Source organism: Gobius niger (assembly GCF_951799975.1).
Source record: "Gobius niger genome assembly, chromosome: 2".
NCBI classification, from domain to species: Eukaryota; Metazoa; Chordata; class Actinopteri; order Gobiiformes; family Gobiidae; genus Gobius; species Gobius niger.
Window position 1 is genome coordinate 28,324,904 of NC_136853.1, and position 18,959 is coordinate 28,343,862.

The 18,959-nt window shown below is 39.0% G+C and overlaps 2 protein-coding genes across 2 annotated transcripts; one reads left to right on the forward strand and one right to left on the reverse strand.

The window, feature by feature from the left end:
* Positions 1 to 4,297: 4,297 nt before the first annotated feature.
* LOC306959334 (tetraspanin-8-like) lies at positions 4,298 to 7,452 on the forward strand. The gene is made up of 8 exons (XM_079551422.1): positions 4,298 to 4,439; positions 5,134 to 5,205; positions 5,287 to 5,403; positions 5,556 to 5,630; positions 5,709 to 5,804; positions 6,270 to 6,413; positions 6,513 to 6,653; positions 6,741 to 7,452. Exons 1-8 carry the CDS (start codon positions 4,380 to 4,382, stop codon positions 6,885 to 6,887), a joined length of 852 nt encoding a protein of 283 aa, XP_079407548.1. The 5' UTR covers positions 4,298 to 4,379; the 3' UTR covers positions 6,888 to 7,452.
* Positions 7,453 to 7,623: 171 nt separating this feature from the next.
* On the reverse strand, positions 7,624 to 11,890 carry rab21 (RAB21, member RAS oncogene family). The gene is made up of 7 exons (XM_079551538.1): positions 11,436 to 11,890; positions 9,416 to 9,475; positions 9,217 to 9,324; positions 8,738 to 8,801; positions 8,569 to 8,623; positions 8,408 to 8,496; positions 7,624 to 8,331 (listed from the first exon to the last, which is right to left on the reverse strand). The coding sequence occupies exons 1-7, from the start codon at positions 11,574 to 11,576 to the stop codon at positions 8,192 to 8,194; spliced, it is 657 nt and encodes a 218-aa protein (XP_079407664.1). The 5' UTR covers positions 11,577 to 11,890; the 3' UTR covers positions 7,624 to 8,191.
* Positions 11,891 to 18,959: the final 7,069 nt, after the last annotated feature.

An 18,959-nucleotide genomic window follows, 5' to 3' on the forward strand; every position in this document is an offset into this window, starting at 1 on the left:
AAATTTCTTTATGTTTTATCACACCTGTTTTTTAATGTAACTGTCATTCTATAGACTTTTGTGTGGGTAAAGTCTGTCCATACAATGAGAGTATAATGAGCCAAGGACAAGTTTCTTTCCTTTTATCCAGATATTTTTTTCTTATATGGCTCATAGACTAATTTTAGCCTCCTTCTTCCTGAAGCTGTAAGGAAATGGGTGCAGGCTCCAGAAGTTTGCTGCTAATGTAATGGACTTTCCATTGAAGCTTTTTGTCATTATGGAGCACAGGCCTGTCATTCTGACCTCTATGTGTCTGTCTTAACATTCACAACACTGTCCTATTATTTTCCTCTCACTATATTTATTTTCAAGTGGAGAACGAGGGAAAATGTTTGCCGCTAAAATGTGATGTAAAGTAGCTTGATATGTGTAAAATGTCCAATGTTCATTTGCACCTGATAGATCCATGTTTGCACCAACAAGTCAACACTGCACTGTTTCTCTGCGTGGCCTGAAAACGGTTTTGTGTCTGTGTCACTGATTTTCTCTGCGTCTGTAGTCCTGTGTAAACTAAAATGAGTGGGATGGGGGGTACAAGTCATAGGGGCACCCATGGAAACTTGAGAAATATGGTGAATGTATATTTGGTTACATCCAAAATTGGCAAATAGGTAAGAGGTGGAAGCCAAAACCGAATGTGCATAAAAAGTGACAAATAGTCACTGAAGGAGGTAGGCAAAGGAGCCTGTATGCTTCCTCTCACATCTTCTTTAGCAAAGGGACCTCTGGGGGTTCCCCACCAGCGGTTCGAGGCTATGAGCAATCCCACAAGCCACTGTTCCCTGTTCATTTCACATATGGGCCTATACCACTTGGGATCATTACTATAAATGGGGCTGAAAAGAACACCGGTTATTTCTTCCATCTTATATCTATGGTCCTGAGTGATTCCGAAAACTGCAAATAGCCCTTTCCGAAACAGCATCCTCATTCCTTTTCGCATTAACACTTGAAATGTGCATTCCCTTTGTAGGCGATTTTACAGGAAATATTAGCATTCTAATATACACAAGATCTGACTCCATGAGATCAATTTAAACACATTTAAACAGTTAAGTTTAAAGTATTAAAGTATCAAAAAGGTCTCGCCAAGCGTGTTCGTTGATCCCAAGGTCCAAGAAGAAACCACCAAAATTCAGAAGCTTTAGTCAAAGAAGATTTATTCCCTATAACAATTACAATTCTAAACACAGATTCTCCGAGCGCTAAAGTCCCTACACTAATACACACACGGTGCTCGAGCGGGGCAGTCCCGGGAAAAGCATAATATACAATATATATTATCAAAAATGTGACGTTCACGAAGAGATAGGAGATGAGTTGAGCTTAGGCCAAGGTCACCAAGCTTTTCTCTCAGTAGTTTTCCATTAGAAGTGCCTTCCTGATGCCTTATTTGGAGTTATTTTTGCCCACACTGGTGTTGGCACCTGGACATCTCCATAGATATGAGCAAAAGAATGCAAGAGCGAGAAATGGGGTATTGTTGCAGCAATGTGCGTGTGAAAAGATTGGTTTTCAACTGAAACTTTAAAGCACATAGATTAAATTCATCAAAAACATTCAATAGCATTATAAAATATAACATTAGCTAAAAAACATCAATTTCCCACACCGTGAAGGAAGGTCTGTCCGAAACAGACACCATGCAACGAGGAGAATAGGCTCATAAGCTCCGTCACAAGTCAGCATCGATGCAGGCTTGTATGTGTTACAATTTCAGTTCCATGTTTGTTTAGAATAATCAAACTTTGAATTTGAACTATTTTACAGTCATTTAGATATTTGTTCATGATAAGGAAAGAGGTAATGAGACCTAATATTGTCCGAAATCCAGAAGTTAAACTCTCTGCTCCATTGTCTAGTGGAAATAAAACAGTGGCTCAGCGATAACTCTTTGCAGCTCAATGCAGACAAAACGGAAACCCTGGTAATCGCACCTGATGATTCAATTCCAGGGATTAAACAGTTCCTGGGTGACTTAGGCCAGTCTGCGAAACCAAGCCTTCGTAACTTGGGAGTTATTTTTGACAAAGACATGTCATTAGTAGCTAACTAGGAACTGCTTCTTTCAACTAAGGAACATTTCTAAACTTAGGAATATGGTCTCACGTAATGATTTGGAGCTGATCATCCATGCATTTGTGTCTTCACATTTAGATTATTGTAACAGTTTGTTTTCATGTCTTAACAAGAAGGAGCTCTCTCGACTGCAATTAGTGAAAAACTCTGCAGCGAGAATTCTGACCCGTACAACCAGGAGGACCCACATATCCCCTATTTTAAAACAGCTTCATTGGCTGCCAGTGTCTTTTAGGATCAAGTTTAAAGGTCTGGTTCTAGCCTTCAGAGCCGTGCATGGTCAGGCTCCTTCTTATATCAGTGCTCTGGTCCAGCCTTACACCCCTGCGCAGGCTCTGAGGTCTGTGGATCAGAACCTGCTAAAGGTTCCACGTACAAGTTTTCGTACTAGGGGCGACCGATCCTTCCAGGCTGTTGCTCCCAGGCTCTGGAATGATCTTCCGCCCTCTTTGCGCTGTATTGACTCTGTTGATTCGTTCAAATGCAAACTTAAGACACATTTATTTGTTCAAGCTTTTAATTAGCTACTTTTGGGCTGCTATGTTTTCTGTGTTGTTGTGACCCCTTTTTTATATTGTATGTAATTTCTGCTTTTACTGTGAAGCACTTTGTGGCCTTTGCCTGTGAAAGGTGCTATATAAATAAAGATTACTTACTTACTTACTTACTAATATAATTTTATTGCCAAGTTTGAAGAAGCTAAAATATTTACCGAATGTAACCATAACAAATCTGAATCTGATTAGTTAGTTTGTTAACTCTAGGTTGAAATTAACGTTCAGTTAAAAGTATTAGGCCTATCCATTAAACTTGTGATTCTTGTAACATTAGTGGGCACTGGGCTGTCATGGTAAAGGGTGAAAGTGGAAGTGGGTATGAAGCGGTTTCGGAATGAGCCAGCCTCATAGAACTATATACAATATTACACAAATACAGTCTCTGCTGCCTATGGGGGATGTGGGGGACCCATGCTTTGACCATTCTACAAGAACATGAGCGCCCCCTATTGCCGAAAAGAAGCGCTCCACGTGTTTTGGATTTGTTTGTTATTTTCACTCTTCAGTGCGGTCTACTAGTCCAGTGGTTCCAAACAACGTTTGTTGTCTTTCGTACCCCTTTGGCCTTTCAGTGGTCAACCGTGCACCCCCTACCTCAAGAGTGTTACAGTTTATTTAGAAAGTAATTACTTAAAAGTGGTAGCCTATTTGTAAGAAAAAGGACAATGTTGTCAAAATAAACCTAAACTTCTCCCAAAGCAACACATTTTCCTATAAAATATTATGTTACATTTCCCCTTTTTTTCAATCTGAAATAGTTCCAAGTACCCCCTGCTAGGTCCTCGAGTACCCCCAGGGGTCCCCATACCCCTGATTGGGAAACACTGTACTAGTCTGTGGCAAGATAAAGAAAAACAAAAAAAATACTATAACACCACTTGCCCAGTGTGATAAGGCTACTGTATAACGTCAATGTGCCAACACCCACAATATTTTAAATTGAAAACTTTTCCAAAACTTTAAATAAAAAAAATAGTAATTAACTGCATTTTGCAGTATTTTCAAGCTGGTATTTTCTTCTTCCGCGCAATGGTTAGTAGTTAGCGCTTAGCTGAGTAGCCTCCGTCAAGATCTTTATTTCCCCATAAATCTATGGGATTTTTAAACGGACCGGGCAAAACGTTGAGCTCGTGCAGTCATAGGTAAGATTTGCCATTAAGACAGGGCTCTAGCTTAAGTTTTATGAATATAGGCCACATTTTAATGACGTTAGATAAGGGGAATATGCCTGGACAACAGCCGTTAAGCCTGGGAATTTTCCACTTCTCCTTTTCCACTTCTTTCCTCCTCTTTCTTTTTCTTCTTCGTCTGTTCCGGTAAAAGGGATATTACGTTGGCGGATAGCATGACCATATATGGACACAGACACGCCTCTTTCCTCGACAGAACAATGTAAGTTAAGCAAGTTTAAGTCGAGAGCCCCGTGTGCGGATCATCATTTGGACCTTTCCACTATTCGTCCATCTTAAAATGTTTATTATGAGTATTTCACAACCACAAAGTGAAAGTGTAACCTATATTTTCCAGCACTGACCTCCCCTCTCTCTCACTCTGGCTCTGGTCTTTTCCCGGAAGCCCCACCTCCTCAGCCTCATAAAGCGAGCTCAGAGCCCAAACACATTTTGCCACTGACTGCTCTGGCGCAAACAAACTCCAGGAACAGTCGGCTCATATTCCTGTTTTCGACCTCACACCGCAGCAATGGGGGATATCAGCACGTGCCTCAAACGCACCTTTACTATTTTTAACATAATATTCGCGGTAAGTAGACGGCCTTTGTTAATTTTTTTTTCCCAGCCTGTTTTTTTTTTTTTTTTTTTTTTTGTGGAATTAAAAGTGCGCAGTCAGTGTGTGGGGGTGGGGTTGGTTAGAAGTAGGCTAAACTTTGTGAAGAAAACAAAAGTGCACGTCTCAAAGGCTTCGTGTTGGATGTCACTGTTTTGTCCATAAGCCGATCACAGTAAAAGCTGGAGAGTTTATCTAGTATTTAGGTTACATGGGTTACATCTGTTCTCTTGTGCTGGTTTGTTGGTGACGTATAACTTTTATGGGGTCCTGGCATATGCCTGTGCAGGTATGGTAAGTTTTTGTTCTTGTAAGACAGGGATCAACAGCCTTTAGTAGAGCAGAGGACAACTTCAAGAGTATAAAGTTATTCAAGTTAAATGTAATCTCAAAGACTTAAAGTTGTGTATGTTTAATTATAAACTATTAAACATATTATATGATAAATCTATGCTTTTAAAGTGTGTGTTTTTGTGTGTCAACAATAACATAACTGTGTTTTTAACTTCAACTATAAATACCTTGCCCTGCACCAGAGTTCAGAATCTTTTACTCTTTGATAGAAAATTATAACAATGCCATTCCCAAAACCGGCTTACATACTGTGTCACCCCAGAGGAAAGTTTGACCGGATCATATGTCGTTTCATGTGATACCTTTGTGACTACAGGTTATTGGAGGCCTCATCATCCTTCTTGCAGTGCTGGCTCAAATCCTCACCAGCGTAAATGGAGCAGAGAATGTAAGTTCAAAACACGTGTATTAAACACCGCACAGTGAAGATGGTTCTGATTTCACATGTCGTATTTTCTGCAAATAACAGCTGGAGAATCGCACAACCAGCCTCATCATGCTTTATGTGGTGGGTGCCATTACGATGGTGATCGCCATTCTCGGAGCCTATGGAGCCCACAAAGAGAAGAAGGGGCCTCTGATCGCTGTGAGTCATGTACACACCATGATAACATCTGGCTTTATTTCTAGACACTTTCTCTAGCAGGAAGTCGTCCCGACAGAATCGGTTTATATTTTAATCAAGTAAATGGTAATAATTGTGTAAAGTCAATGGCATTTATATCTGTCTATATGCAGTTCCTCGTCTGCATGGTTTTGGGAAGCATGATGATGCTTCGTGTTGGAATCACCACTGCCTTTGCACGTCCACAGGTAAGTGTTGGATACACTGGTGTACACTACAGTCATGATTTGAATAGGATTTAATATTCAAATACTTATTTTGTTTAGATGGAGCCTGTACTGGAACAGACTTTCCGCAGACTACTTCCTTTGAACGAGGCCAGTGATGAAATTCAGAAGATGACCAATGCCTTACAGACTCAGGTGGGTTGTGCCAACACTCTCAATAATATTTTTAGTGTTTTTAATATATTGTATGACTCAAACCATAGTTTCTGGTCTACAAAAAGAAACCCATGTCTGTATAACGTTTGGGGAATTTAACATTTAGAGGCTTGTATTTTTATATCCCCATACGAACTTCCGCAATTTTGGCTGAATGTTTTGGTGAATGGTAGGCAACAACCGATGCATCCAGGTCAGTTTTATGAAATGGTAGATCTGTTACAGCGCAAGAGAAGCAATGCCCTGTTTATGGACATTGTTTTTGCCGATCATAGGATTTTAATAAAATGTTTATCAAATATGAGAACGTAAAATGCCTACCACGGCCAATGGATGTGACGACATCGCTCGTATTAATGAGATCAGCCAATTTATCAACCAACTTGATCTGTAGCCAAATTATTATATGGGTCTAAAAATGACTAATTTGAATCTGTTTTGTAGATGCACTGCTGTGGCCTGTTCAGCTACAATGACTGGGGCAACGACATCCCGGAGAGCTGCCTATGCAGCCAGGAGGAGGAGGAGGAGGATAAGTGCGAGACTGTGAACTACACAGTGAGTCTTAACACATTACCTTTCATCAGAGCATCCTCTTAAACTGACTTAATTTTCATGTATCTTCTGCAGGACATTATGTTGGAAAGGTCTGTTTACAGCGCGGTAAGTAAACCTCTACCTCTGTAGACTAATTGTACGAATACATTCTTGAACAATATTAAGCCATTTTGTCCCCTTTTTCAGACTTGCTTCCCCATCCTGATGCACTATGTCCTGTTGATCACTGATGTTATGCTTGCAATCGTCTTCACTCTGGCCGTGTTCGCAGTAAGTATTGTGCTTGTACGAATGAAAATGATGTCCAAATTTCTCCTTGCCATTAGTAACTTATAACGATGCTCACTGTGTCCTCAGTTGCTGGGATTGGGTCTGTCCTCTCTGATGATTCACCAGCTGCGCCATCCCAACAGACCCCCTATACTGTTGACCGTGCCCGTCTTCAGCCCACAGCCTCCAAAATACCAGGAACTGCAGAACCCTCCCAGCTATCCAGGGTATTAACTGGATCAGAAACACCAGGCTCCTTGACATTCACTAATGACACCTGAACGAACAGGTTTAGGTGTAATGTTATTGGACCTGTTTTTAAAGTGTGCAGTCCGGCCTTTAAAACTGTCACTTTTAATAGTTAATGCGCTATCACCGGCTTTTACAACACAAAACCAAGGGCTGCTCTTTATGGATCTCAGAGGGACAAATGCTATATTGAATTATTTGGACGCTTTTCTTTTGCCAAAGACATTTAAACTAGCTTATACTATACTATGGTACTTAATTTTCTGTTTTGTTTTATATGCCTAAACTGTCAGTTTTGAATGTGAGACATTTTGTGGTTCTGCAAACCACGATATTTTTTTTTATAGCACAATCTATAGTTTACACAACACTACAATAATTCTCCATGTGTTATGGGGCTGTTTCAAGTGGTCCGAAGGACACTAATTTTACTTTTTGACCTTTTTTGGGTTAAACCACTTTGAAACGTTTGAGAACCACTGCTATAGAGGTCATAGTTGAGGTATGTTTTCTGTAGTGTATAGTGTGTTGTAAATAAAATGTTAAAAACATCTTTGCTTCCAATTTCTCTACTGAAAATTCCTTTGTTTGACTTTTAAGCCAAAGGTAATGTTAGACAATTACAAAAAGGATGGTGTTTAAGAATGACCCTTCATAAGTTGACAACTTCCTTGTTTTGCACTTAAATCAACAGTAACCAGACTTTTAATTTAAATAGCATTTTATTTTTTAAAAGTTTACAGAAATCAGACATGCATTCATTAATGACTTAACAGGAAAATGAGCTGTGTCTTTACAATCCCTCCATTCAAATGCAACCTCTACATCCTGATCATTGCAGGCAGCTTCACAAAACTTTCAAGGCAATTTGTAAAAGCATTGATGCAGGAAACATCCCTACAATCCTGTTGATCAAAATAAATTTAGATCACACATTTTCATCATTAGCCTGGGAAGATAGAACTGCGTCCTTTTGTGAAAGGTTTTTTTTCCCCCCTGAAAATCCTCCACCTCTGCTGTCACCATCGTGTTCATGAAATATACTGTAATCCACTGAGGCTTTGTTTTAATGCATTTATGGGAAAAAATATACATAAATCAATATAATTTAATACATGTCTATTAGTAGGAACATGGAATATTCTAATTTAAATAAAAATCCCATGCTCCTTAGAAGCAGAGGCTGATAATAGAATTTTTGAGAAGAACACCAGACAAAAATCTGCTTTATGTTGAGCGTGGACAGTATGAAAGCACACATTATGAAAATGTATGTAAATGAAAAATATTTAGCCAGAAGAGCAGCATCCGCCGGCGGGTGTGGCCAGAGGCTCATCATCAACAATCTGTACTCCTCGTCTATTTGACGCTGACTGGTTTACACCGTTTCCCTTCAACCGCTCCTCGGCTTGAGCCGTTTCCATCATCCCTAAAATCACGTGACACGTTGCAGTCAAACCATAGTATAAGTTTCAAAATGACTGAGCATTTTCTAGGACTCTTACTTTTACAGAGATCCAAGAACAGCTCCTCGATGCCCTTATTTAACTTGGCTGACGTGTGATAGTGTTTGGCCCCAACAGATTCAGCATAACTACACAAGAACAAAAACACCATTATTTAACATCACATTCACTTGAATGTCTGGTACTGCATCAGCGCTCACCTCTCAGCTTCCTCCACTGAAACATGTCTGTCTTTGTCCAAATCAATTTTGTTACCTGTAAAAAAAAAAATAAAAAAAAATTAACAATTTGGTCAATAAAGTAATTACAAATAATAATAATAACAATACTACCAATAATGAATACATTAATTTCTAGTTTTAGACTTACCTACTATACTTAAGCATATATCATTCCCCAACATTTTTCTCAACTCTTTCACCCAATTTTTCACCTACAACAACAACAAATATTTTGTTAACAATAAAGTATTTCGTGCAGCAAACTTTTATCAGATGACAGTGCTCTGTACTGAATGGTGTTTGACAAGTGACACAGATGAGCCACAAAAGTGACACACGGGAGTGGCTCATGTTCATTTGAATTTATGATAAAACACTCATCTGGGGAAAAAATAGAAGCAACGCACACCAGAAGTACTCTCAGAGGTGCAGATGTTGAGGAAAATCTTCATAAATCAAAAAAACAGCATCGCACACTCAAGTAGTTGATGTCCAATTTTTAATCAGGATGATAACGTTTCGGCATGAGCCTGACATACATTTGGTGTAGGTAACCCGGACCATCATAAATATTGTGAAAGTCATATAAAGATGGATGTAAAAGTTAAAGGTAACAGTAAAACATACTTTCTGAAAGGAGTCTTCATCTGTGACGTCGTACACTAGTATGGCTCCATTGGAGTCTCTATAGTAGATGGGACCCAACGCATGAAAACGCTCTTGACCTGCTGTGTCCTGAGGGGAACCAGCACAGGTTATACAAGTGCACAGACAGCAGCACATTTACATAAAAATAAAATACAATAAAACAGATTTTTACACTCACCCAGATAGCCAGGTTAACGCGCTTTCCTGTGATGTTGAGCTTTTTTGTGAGAAAGGAGGCCTGCAAGAAAGAGCAGACACTGTTACCAATGTTCTGCCATGAGGGGCTATTCATGTGGCTGGACAATTAATGTAACATTTAATCGTAATCGCAATCTATACTTTGGCCAATCTCAATAATAGTCATGGGTCTAAAATCATCAGGTTTACAGCCATTTCTTTGGCAGAAACAGCACTTAAGACTTAGATTTGCATTTTGGATGAGAAAATGTTAGATTTTGTGTGTTAAATGAAACTGGAGGAAAGCATTTGTTTTTGTTTGAGCTTAGGTTTGAATAAAAGGTCTAAATCGGCTACATGGATTCATTTTTAGTGTGAAATAATAAAATCGAATCAAAAATCGAGATCAATCTATATGACAAAAAATAAACATCATGATGGATTTGTTTTGTTTTTTGCCAGTCGTAGCTATTCACAGTGAGTCTGTTGCAGAAACGGACAGAGAAAAGCTATAGAGTTCGGGAATGTGATGTCATCTCGCTAAGCATTATGGGATTAGCAGCAATTGTAAAGTAATGGAGATTTTAAAAGTCAAAATACTGGAGTTATTGTTCACATTAAATCACTTGGACGCCACAGTGTAATAAATGTATTTACCAGCAGTAACTCAGCAGCTAACGGAGTTGTTCCACGTGTTTTTTCTCCACTTTTTGTACTTAAGCTAATGTTAGTCAATGGAAATGTATGCTAACAGCTGCAAAGATGGCCGATCTCCATGGTAACTGTGGAATTTCCCGAACTCTATTATTTGCAGTGCAATAGATTACAATAAACTTTGTACTGCCACAAAGATAATCTGCAGCTATCCAAATAAAGGTGGTGCAAGTAGTTCCTGTTCAGAATGTATGATAAAAGTGTGTCCACTTTTAATTACACTTAGGAAAAAGATTCCAACACATATTCGATGATGTGTGTAAAGTGGATTTGCCACACTACTGACAAACAGTGTTAATTTTGACATTTTAATCTAGTTTTAGTCTTAGTCTTTTGACTAAAATGTAATGTAATTTTAGTCGAGATTTAGTCGAAAAAATCCTTTCAATTTTAGTCAAGTTTTAGTCGACTAAAATTGCATGTCAATTTAGTCGACTAAATTTAAGACTAATTTAGTCGACTTCGCATTTATAATATTCATTATAATCATATTTAATTCAGGTCCTCTGCTTCATGGAGCTGCTCCTCATGAACAAAGCTCAGACCTGTTCATTTGGCAGAGAATTTACATGATCTGAGGCTCTTTCAGACGGTCAATACAAGTTTGGATGATTTTAGTCTCTCCCTTTCATTTTTGTTTAGTCTTATTTTAGTCGACTAAAATATCTGGACATTTTAGTCATAGTTTTAGTCTCATGAAAAACTTTTGATTTAGTTTTAGTCCAATTTTAGTCGGAAAAAATATCACTTTGACTAAAATGAAGACTAAATATTTTAGTCGACGAAATTTACACTGCTGACAGACAATTGAATAGATTTTATTTGAGCCACTGGGCGCATATCTGAGGTTCCATATGTTTAAATAAAATGCAAACGATTATTTAGATATTATGATGATTACAGTACAGTTGACTTTCATGCGGGATGCCATATTTTGACTGCAGGCTGTATTGCCACAAAGATCTTGAGATTATCTACATTGTTGCCACAGTTGAGCTCCAAAGGACAATCGTGCAGTTCACAAAAACCCCTGCTAGAGTTCCACAATGCAAGACATGCTGAACTATACTCACAATACTACATAACTTGTGGGGCCTATGTGTCAGTAACTTGGAGCCTTTATCCCTGACTGAGTGGGAGTGGCTCTAATTCCAATCGGGGCAAGTGGATTTCACAACAACACGGTCAACAACGTACCATGCACAGATGACAGCGACAAAACACCTACACCGTCATGTGATTTAATGAAAACACACACGAGCAACCCCTCACGATCAACGCCTAACCCGAACCCATCTCCCTCTTACCTGTAGAGTCGTAATGTGTTTGTCGTTGAATTTGTTTTCGCAATACCGCAGCACAAGCGACGTCTTCCCCACACAGCCTTCCCCGAGCAACACCACCTTAAAAGAGTAGGTTTTTCCTCCACCCGTCCCTCCGGCCGCCATCACAAGAGACGTATTCACCAAAAACGCAAAAAGAAAGCACTTCCGATGCTAACTAGCTATTGATGCTATCCCCGTCGGAACTGAACTGAACTCCTGCGCAGCTTACATTGGCTTCCGACTTCATAAAAGCAACAATAAATCGGTCGATGGTCGTGTCGACAGCATAAGGGAATCTAAGATTTAATACGTGAAATCCATAGGTGTCCAGGATTTTTTTTAACGGCGACGTAATCCTGTGTTTACTCGTGAAAATACCAGCTTTTCTTACAAACTAATGGCGTCTTTCAATGCTAATCAAAGTTAGCCGGCTAGCTACAAAGATCGTCTATGGCTGCCGAGACACGCTTCAACACTGTGGACAGAGCTCTAAAGCGCGATAGAAAATGCAACAGCAGAGTGATACCTCTCTACTTCTTACTGTTTTCTGAATCACATGACGAAACAGTCAGTGTGCCTGTCACAGACATAGAAAAAACACAAAACTTCAATGGCCTGTCACAACCATTGTACTGATACAGGGGCGGACTGGCCATATGTCCATTCTGGAAGAGCACAGAGGGGCCACTGGCTCTAGGGCCACCGGTCCCGCCTCAACCGAGCTTTACCCAAATCTAAAAAGAAAAGCATCAAAATAGCGAGGAAAAAGAGGATGAAAAGTCAACAAAAACATGAGAAAAAAGTGACAAGAAAAATACAAAAACGTGAGAAAAACACAACAAAAATATGACAAAAATGTAGCGACGTGACGAAAAGTTTCCGTCACATTGTTACATTGTTGCTCTCCAGTCGAGAAGCTTTTAGATTTGGGTAAAGCCCAGTATAAAAAAAAACATGAATCTAAAAGGAATTCCGTGGAGTATGGTGTACCACAAGATTCAATTTTGGGACCACTGTTATTTATTATTTATATTAATGATTTTGCTTCTGTTTCTACCACCACCTTTCCCGTTCTTTTTGCTGATGATACCAATAAAAAAATAATAATAAAAAGCCAAACTGGGGAAAATGCACTCGTTAATGTTTAGGCGGGTGGTTAGAGGTTAAAATATGTATCTGTGGAAGTCACAATTACGCTAATTTGGGCCAGGCTGGTCAGAGTCCAGGGCTGTTTTTCAGTCCCAGTCCGCCCCTGTACTGATGGGCTATATTATATTTTTAGAACAAATGGTCAAAACAACCACTGACACATTGAACAACACCACAGAGAGTAGACAGAAGCTCACATCCATGGTACAGGAGTTAAACTACTTTTAATTAATCAATTAATTTGGACATTCATAACTGACCAGACCATGTGCCATGTGAGCTGCTTACTTAGTTCATTAAAGGAACAGGCCAGCATTTTTCCATACTGAGATATGTTCTTGCCTGAGCTCAGACGAGTGGTGGTCTTTGTGCGTGCCCTCAGTTACGCAAAACGACCAAAGATGTTGTTAGCATTTAGCCTCTCCCAATGTATTCCTATAGCTCCAAACAGGGGTTGGAAGTTACCACACTCTTCCACGGGCACGCACAAAGACCACACAGGTACACATCAACTTGTCTAATCTCAGGTAAGAACATATCACAGTGTGGAAGAACTGTGTGCCCTCAGTCATGCAAAAAGACCAAAGATGTTGCTAGCATTTCGCCTCTCCCTGTACTTTCCTATAGCTCCAAACGGGGTGAAGTTAGAAGCGACCACGTTCTTCCACGGGCACAAAGACCAGACAGGTACGCATCAACTTGTCTAAGCTCAGGTAAGAACATATATAAGTATGTAAAAACGGTGGCCTGTTCCTTTAATAATTCCATTACTCTATGGAAAGAGTGGGAGGCTGGGTTATTGTCTATTTCTTTCACAACGTTTTGTTTAGCCTGCATAACCGGTTATTTCCCACAAGCAACTGCAGCTGATCTGCCCTCTTATAATCTGTTATTATCATGGTCATGAATTGAGCCACAGTCATGAGTCACATAGCAGAATAAGACACGGGGGAGGCGGCAGCAATAAACCTCTGCGGGGCATCTGCTCTATCGAACTGTTATGGGGAAATAAAAAGAGGACTGGCCTACATCAAAGCCACGGGTGCACATAAAATCCAAGGTATGTATGTTGTTGTTGTATGTTGGTTGCTGCTGCAGTATCGATGTTCATCCTGCAGAGAGCAGTATAGACACACATTTTTTGTAGTTTACTCCAATAATACTGTAAAAGCTATTGACGTATCTAGAACAGTGGCAGCGCCCCCTGGTGTTTGCAGCGGATTCACGACAATAAGAGCGCCACCTGCTGTTTGCAACGAATTTGGGACAGTCTTTTTCTTAGAACATAGCTGCACAGTCGGCTCACGTAGGCAAAGTCAAAAAGTGATTTTTGTTTTAATTTTTGTTTTAATTATTATTATTTCATTTATTTTTATTTCTACCTATACACGGATTTGGAAAATAGCCAACATCTTTTCTCATGTAAGAGTAGCTTGACCTAAAATGAATTTTACTCAGGTGGAAGTAAAAAAGCACTTAGTAAAATTAAAGCTGGGGTTCTTGACTTTTCCTGTTCAAGCTGTGAAATCTTTTGTCTTGGCTCAAACATTTTGGGCCATTTCTAACTTTCACAATTCCTCCTGCACATCTGAATTGTTTAAGCAAATAAATATGTGTATGCTTCACGCCCATGAACAGCTTTAGGCAGTGGCACAGTGAAGACCACCCCCAATACAAACTTCCATCACTCACAAAACATTTAGATGAGGACCATGCAACAATGTCTGCTTTACTCTAACATACTCTATTGTGTTGTTTTTATTATTTGTGCATTTATCTATGAGAGCCATAATAAGATACTTTCAGATATATTAAAACTTTATACAGCAAATTGTAGCCTCGTAATGCTGCCTGTTTGCCTATACATGAACCTTAAATTTTAGATTACAGTAACACTTGTGTAGTTGGGTCTTCTTATCTAATCACACAACACATTTCTTATGACTATGTCCCATTGCCACGGCAATCAAGTGTTTGGCGTATAATTTTAGGAGGCAGCCAAAAAAAAACCCAAAAAACAATAAACCTTTAGTTAGAACCACCTATAGGCTATAATGATATCTGTTGGAAAATTAACTACAACTGTGAATGGGTCCATTACGCATGAGACCTGAGTTTTTGTTGCAATAACCCTTTCTCATCATATCGGCTGGTAATCCAAGGAGATGGTTGTCGACTTTTGGAGAACTTTCCAGCATGCTCCTCTATAACAATCAACGGTGCGGCTGTGGAGAGGGTGACCAGCACTAAGGTCCTGGGTGTGCACATCACAGGGAACCTCTCCTGGACCATGCGCACTATATCACTGGACAAGAAATCAGCGTCTCTACTTTCTCCGCAAGATCCAGAGTCCCAGCCTCCGTTATGTGCAACTTCTACAGAGGGACGATAGAGAGCATCTTGACCAGCTCCATCACTGTGTGGCACGACACCAGCACTGCCTCCTGCCGAAGGAGCCTCCAGCGCATCGTGAAAGCAGCGGAGAAGATCTGTGGAGCCCCTCGACCCTCCATTAAGGACATGCACTCCACCCGTCTCACCCACAAAGCCGTCAGAATCACCAGGGACCCTTCGTACTAGGGCTGCACGATATTGAAGTGACTTGCGATATGCGGTACGGCTGTGCAATATCGCGATAACGATATTATTGCGATATTTCACCAAACAGGATATGTTCCATTTTTTTCAGCAAATTGTGTCAAAAGAAGACTTAAAAAAACACCCCATCAGGACCAAACCAAGGGAAGAATTTAACAAAGCTAGTAAATGTTAAGCTAAAACTGAACTTTTCCACATGACTTCAATGCATGAGTTAGAGTTTACAAAAAAAAAGGGGTCGATCTCAGTCAGATGAAGGCTATAATGTTGCGATATATTGTGGCTTCTGGCATTACGGATATTGCATCAGCTAATATCGCGATACAATCTTTTTCGCGATATATTGTGCAGCCCTACTGCGCACCCATCACACAGTCTCTTCAAGACAATGTCATCAAGGAGGAGATGGTGCAACCCACAAGCCAGGTCCGGTCAGCTGAAGAACATTTTATCCATCCATTTTTTCAGGAAGCTGAACTCCGTCCCATTTTGATTAATACATGAATTGACAATAAAAGTCTTTGGCTAATTGATATAGCTAACACAAATATCGATCAATCCATCTTTGAACAAGAACATTTGCTCTGTTATTCAAAAAAAGATTTAAATAAATAAGTTTCAGAATTTATCCTCCAATAACAACAAATTACTTCTATCTAACCTCGTTTCGATGCTTCAAAAACAAGTGATGACGCACTTGTTTTGTGGGTTTCCTAATTATGCGGTTGGTGTAGCATGAATTCATGAACTTGAGTGTTCAATAGTTTCTTCCGTTTAACTTGTAACTATAAATAGGCTAAATATTGGATAGACAAGAGTCTTCATGACTGATGAATTTGCAGTGAACATGAATAAATTAGATCATCTTCATCATCAATTGTTTAACCACATTAATCTGCATTTCTTTCCTCCAGCTCACCCTCCAATAACACGGCATTATTAAAGTAGTTAATTTAGTTAAATGAAAGTCATTTTTGCATTGAAATTATTTATTATTTATGACAAAACTTTGTGCCATAGACACATGCCATGTGGTATGATTTTTATGATTTTATGTATTTCAGTTGCACATGAACCAGTTCCTTTTTTTGCTTCACTAAATTATTGTTTTTAAAGTCGTTTTATAACAGAATGAGTCATTGCATCCTCAGAAGACATTTGGTGAGTCATTCTTCAAGTAGCGTATCTGCTAAATGGCCGTCTAGTGTGCACCACGACAGAGTAGACTTGCTCATTCTGTTGTTATGTTTTATGCAAGATATATTAGATTTAAAAAAGAAATAAAAAAGGAAAGAGAGGCGTGGGATTCCATTATCATAATGAGCTTGTTTTTTATTGTCTTTTTAAGTGCTGATCACAAAAAAGTGCAGCCAATAAATTGTCACACACAGCGGACATCCAAACAGTTGAAACATCAACACTTTTTAAAACTTGACAGCATCAGTAGTCAAAACCATATATGAAAGTTACTGTTTACTTAGTTTGCAATTCTGATCATTGTATGCTGCACTTAAACAAATAAACAAAAAATGTAGATCCACATTTATTTACAAAACATTAAGAGAAAAACCTATATTAAAAAAAATTACACAGGGAAAGAAGAAAAGAGATTGTCACAGTATCTGTAGTTAGTTCTATGATACGTAAAATATTTGTTTTCTTTTCTTTGACCAAACACAGACGGTGCATGACGTTTATATGTATGTATGGAAGACATGTTCAACAGCCCCAGGGTGAAAGCAGCAAACCATCAAATTTGAATCTACACGAGTAACACAGTTAATCCATGTAAAAATAATAATTATCCTTACATTGATCTTTGAAATAAAATAAAAAACCTACATTTTAAGCAATGGGACCATTTCTATTTTACATTAGAAACAAACAATCCAGGAATCCACTCTAATGGTTGACCTGAAAAGCACGAGCATGTGACAAAACTCACATAGACTCTATAGTTTTCACACACACACTCACAACAACATAAAACACAGTAATTGCACTATTACGTTTGGTTGAACATTTGCTGTGGGTTTTGGTAAAATCATGTGGATGTTTGACCATTTGCTAAGACCATTGACATTTATTCTATGACAAAAAGTCAGCTGGGTTTAGGTTACGGTAATTACACAGCCTGAACATTTACATATGATTTAGTTAAAGATCAAAAATAAAAAAAATACTGAAAGCAAAAATGCTTTAAAACAAAATAACTGCTGACTGTAATTAAAAAATATATATAGTTATTGTTTTAAGTTAAAGTGCATCAACAAACCTTGAAAAATAGCAAAGGCAATCACTGTAAAAAACAACAACTGAAAAGTCACCGTGCAGTTTGTAACAAAGATTTTTAAACATCCAAATTATTAATAAAAAGAAAAATCCCAACTCAATTTTTAAACTATTTAAACGATTTTTGGCCAAGCGCTAATTCAAAGTAGGCCTTCATAACTGCAGCAATTAATAAGACAGATATAATTTTGTTAACTTCGGGCTCAGTTAGCGAACAACAAATTAGATTTGGGAAGACATATGAGAGAAGTGCAGAGGCGAATGAGCAGCTGTGGCAAAGCAGTGAGTACAGACCGTGACATTAAGAGTGGACTTATTGTGGCCTACGTCTTCCTGAAACAATAACAAAATGGCGGCTGGCTCCAGAAGTTCCTGGCTACGATGGACTTTCCACTGTAACATTTTTGCACCCTATTTAAGTCATTATTGAACACAGGCTTGTCATTCCATGTGTCTAGTTTTATCCTTTTACTTTTTTTATTTTTGCTCTATTCTAAATAATGTGGCTGGCTCCAAACGCCCTGTCAAACTGCTCCCCATCCATGAACGAGCTTCCGCTAACCCGCGCTGAATACATTCTTAGTTTTACAGTCTGAGTGTGTATCACGTTGAACAGAGAACATGTCGCAGGTGCCGGTTTACCAACACTCATCAACTGCTGTTCCTTACATTGAAATGGTTGTTGTTAAGCCCTTTCTAACGATGAAGACAGGCTTCTGGATGTGACAATCTCAACCAATCCACAGTCCTTGTTTTTCGGTTTTATTGACAATGATAGGCCTTGTGTTTTCTGAGTTTAGCCCTCTACACCGTTTGACAGAGCCATGTTTTCATTGGAGCCGCTCTGGCAGGTGATGGTCACGGCGCCTGTGACACACAGCTACGCAAAGCGGAAAATGCTGGACATGTATTTTTTTGCCTGTAGACCTCACCAGTCCTTTGGTGGTCCTTTTGAAAATGTAATCTCAAGAGTTTTAAAGAACAATACCAGTCAATCAGCTATGTGGCAACTCCTGGATATAACACAATCTTAAACTGGAGATTTATCTAAAACTGTATCAGCTGTATTTTCCAGTGTTTTCTTTATTGTAAAATACTTGCATGATGGTCAGTAGTTAGCACATAGCTGATTAGCTTCCCAAAGGACGGGAAGTGGGTGGCTGTTGAGCTCTTTTGGAGACCCCTGGTCTATTGCAGCGGCCGTCATTAACTGTAACCTGTAAATTGGATTATTTTTAAAAAAGGTCCTGTTGATGATGTACCAAAGAATAAAATGATTTGCTTTCGGTGTACATTTTGAACTGAGAGGACGTTAAAATACCTCAAATACCTTATTTTAACTGCTGTAGTGAACAATGGGCTTGACTGTTTCTAAACATGCATCCCTTCATTCACAAAGACATTGTGTGTACAGTGTATGGAAAAATCATGCTACCTTTTTATATTAGTTCTGTTGGAGATGTTAAA

What these genes read in the sequence shown, in the direction of transcription:
- rab21 (XM_079551538.1), bottom strand. Translation starts at nt 11,576, where the DNA reads ATGGCGGCCGGAGGGACGGGTGGAGGAAAAACCTACTCTTTTAAGGTG. An exon ending in AACACATTACGACTCTACAG is followed by an intron (nt 9,476 to 11,435) that starts GTAAGAGGGAGA and finishes TCTTTCTTGCAG; the next exon opens with GCCTCCTTTCTCACAAAAAA. An exon ending in GCGTTAACCTGGCTATCTGG is followed by an intron (nt 9,325 to 9,415) that starts GTGAGTGTAAAA and finishes GGTTCCCCTCAG; the next exon opens with GACACAGCAGGTCAAGAGCG.
- LOC306959334 (XM_079551422.1), top strand. Translation starts at nt 4,380, where the DNA reads ATGGGGGATATCAGCACGTGCCTCAAACGCACCTTTACTATTTTTAAC. An exon ending in GCGTAAATGGAGCAGAGAAT is followed by an intron (nt 5,206 to 5,286) that starts GTAAGTTCAAAA and finishes TGCAAATAACAG; the next exon opens with CTGGAGAATCGCACAACCAG. An exon ending in AGAAGGGGCCTCTGATCGCT is followed by an intron (nt 5,404 to 5,555) that starts GTGAGTCATGTA and finishes GTCTATATGCAG; the next exon opens with TTCCTCGTCTGCATGGTTTT.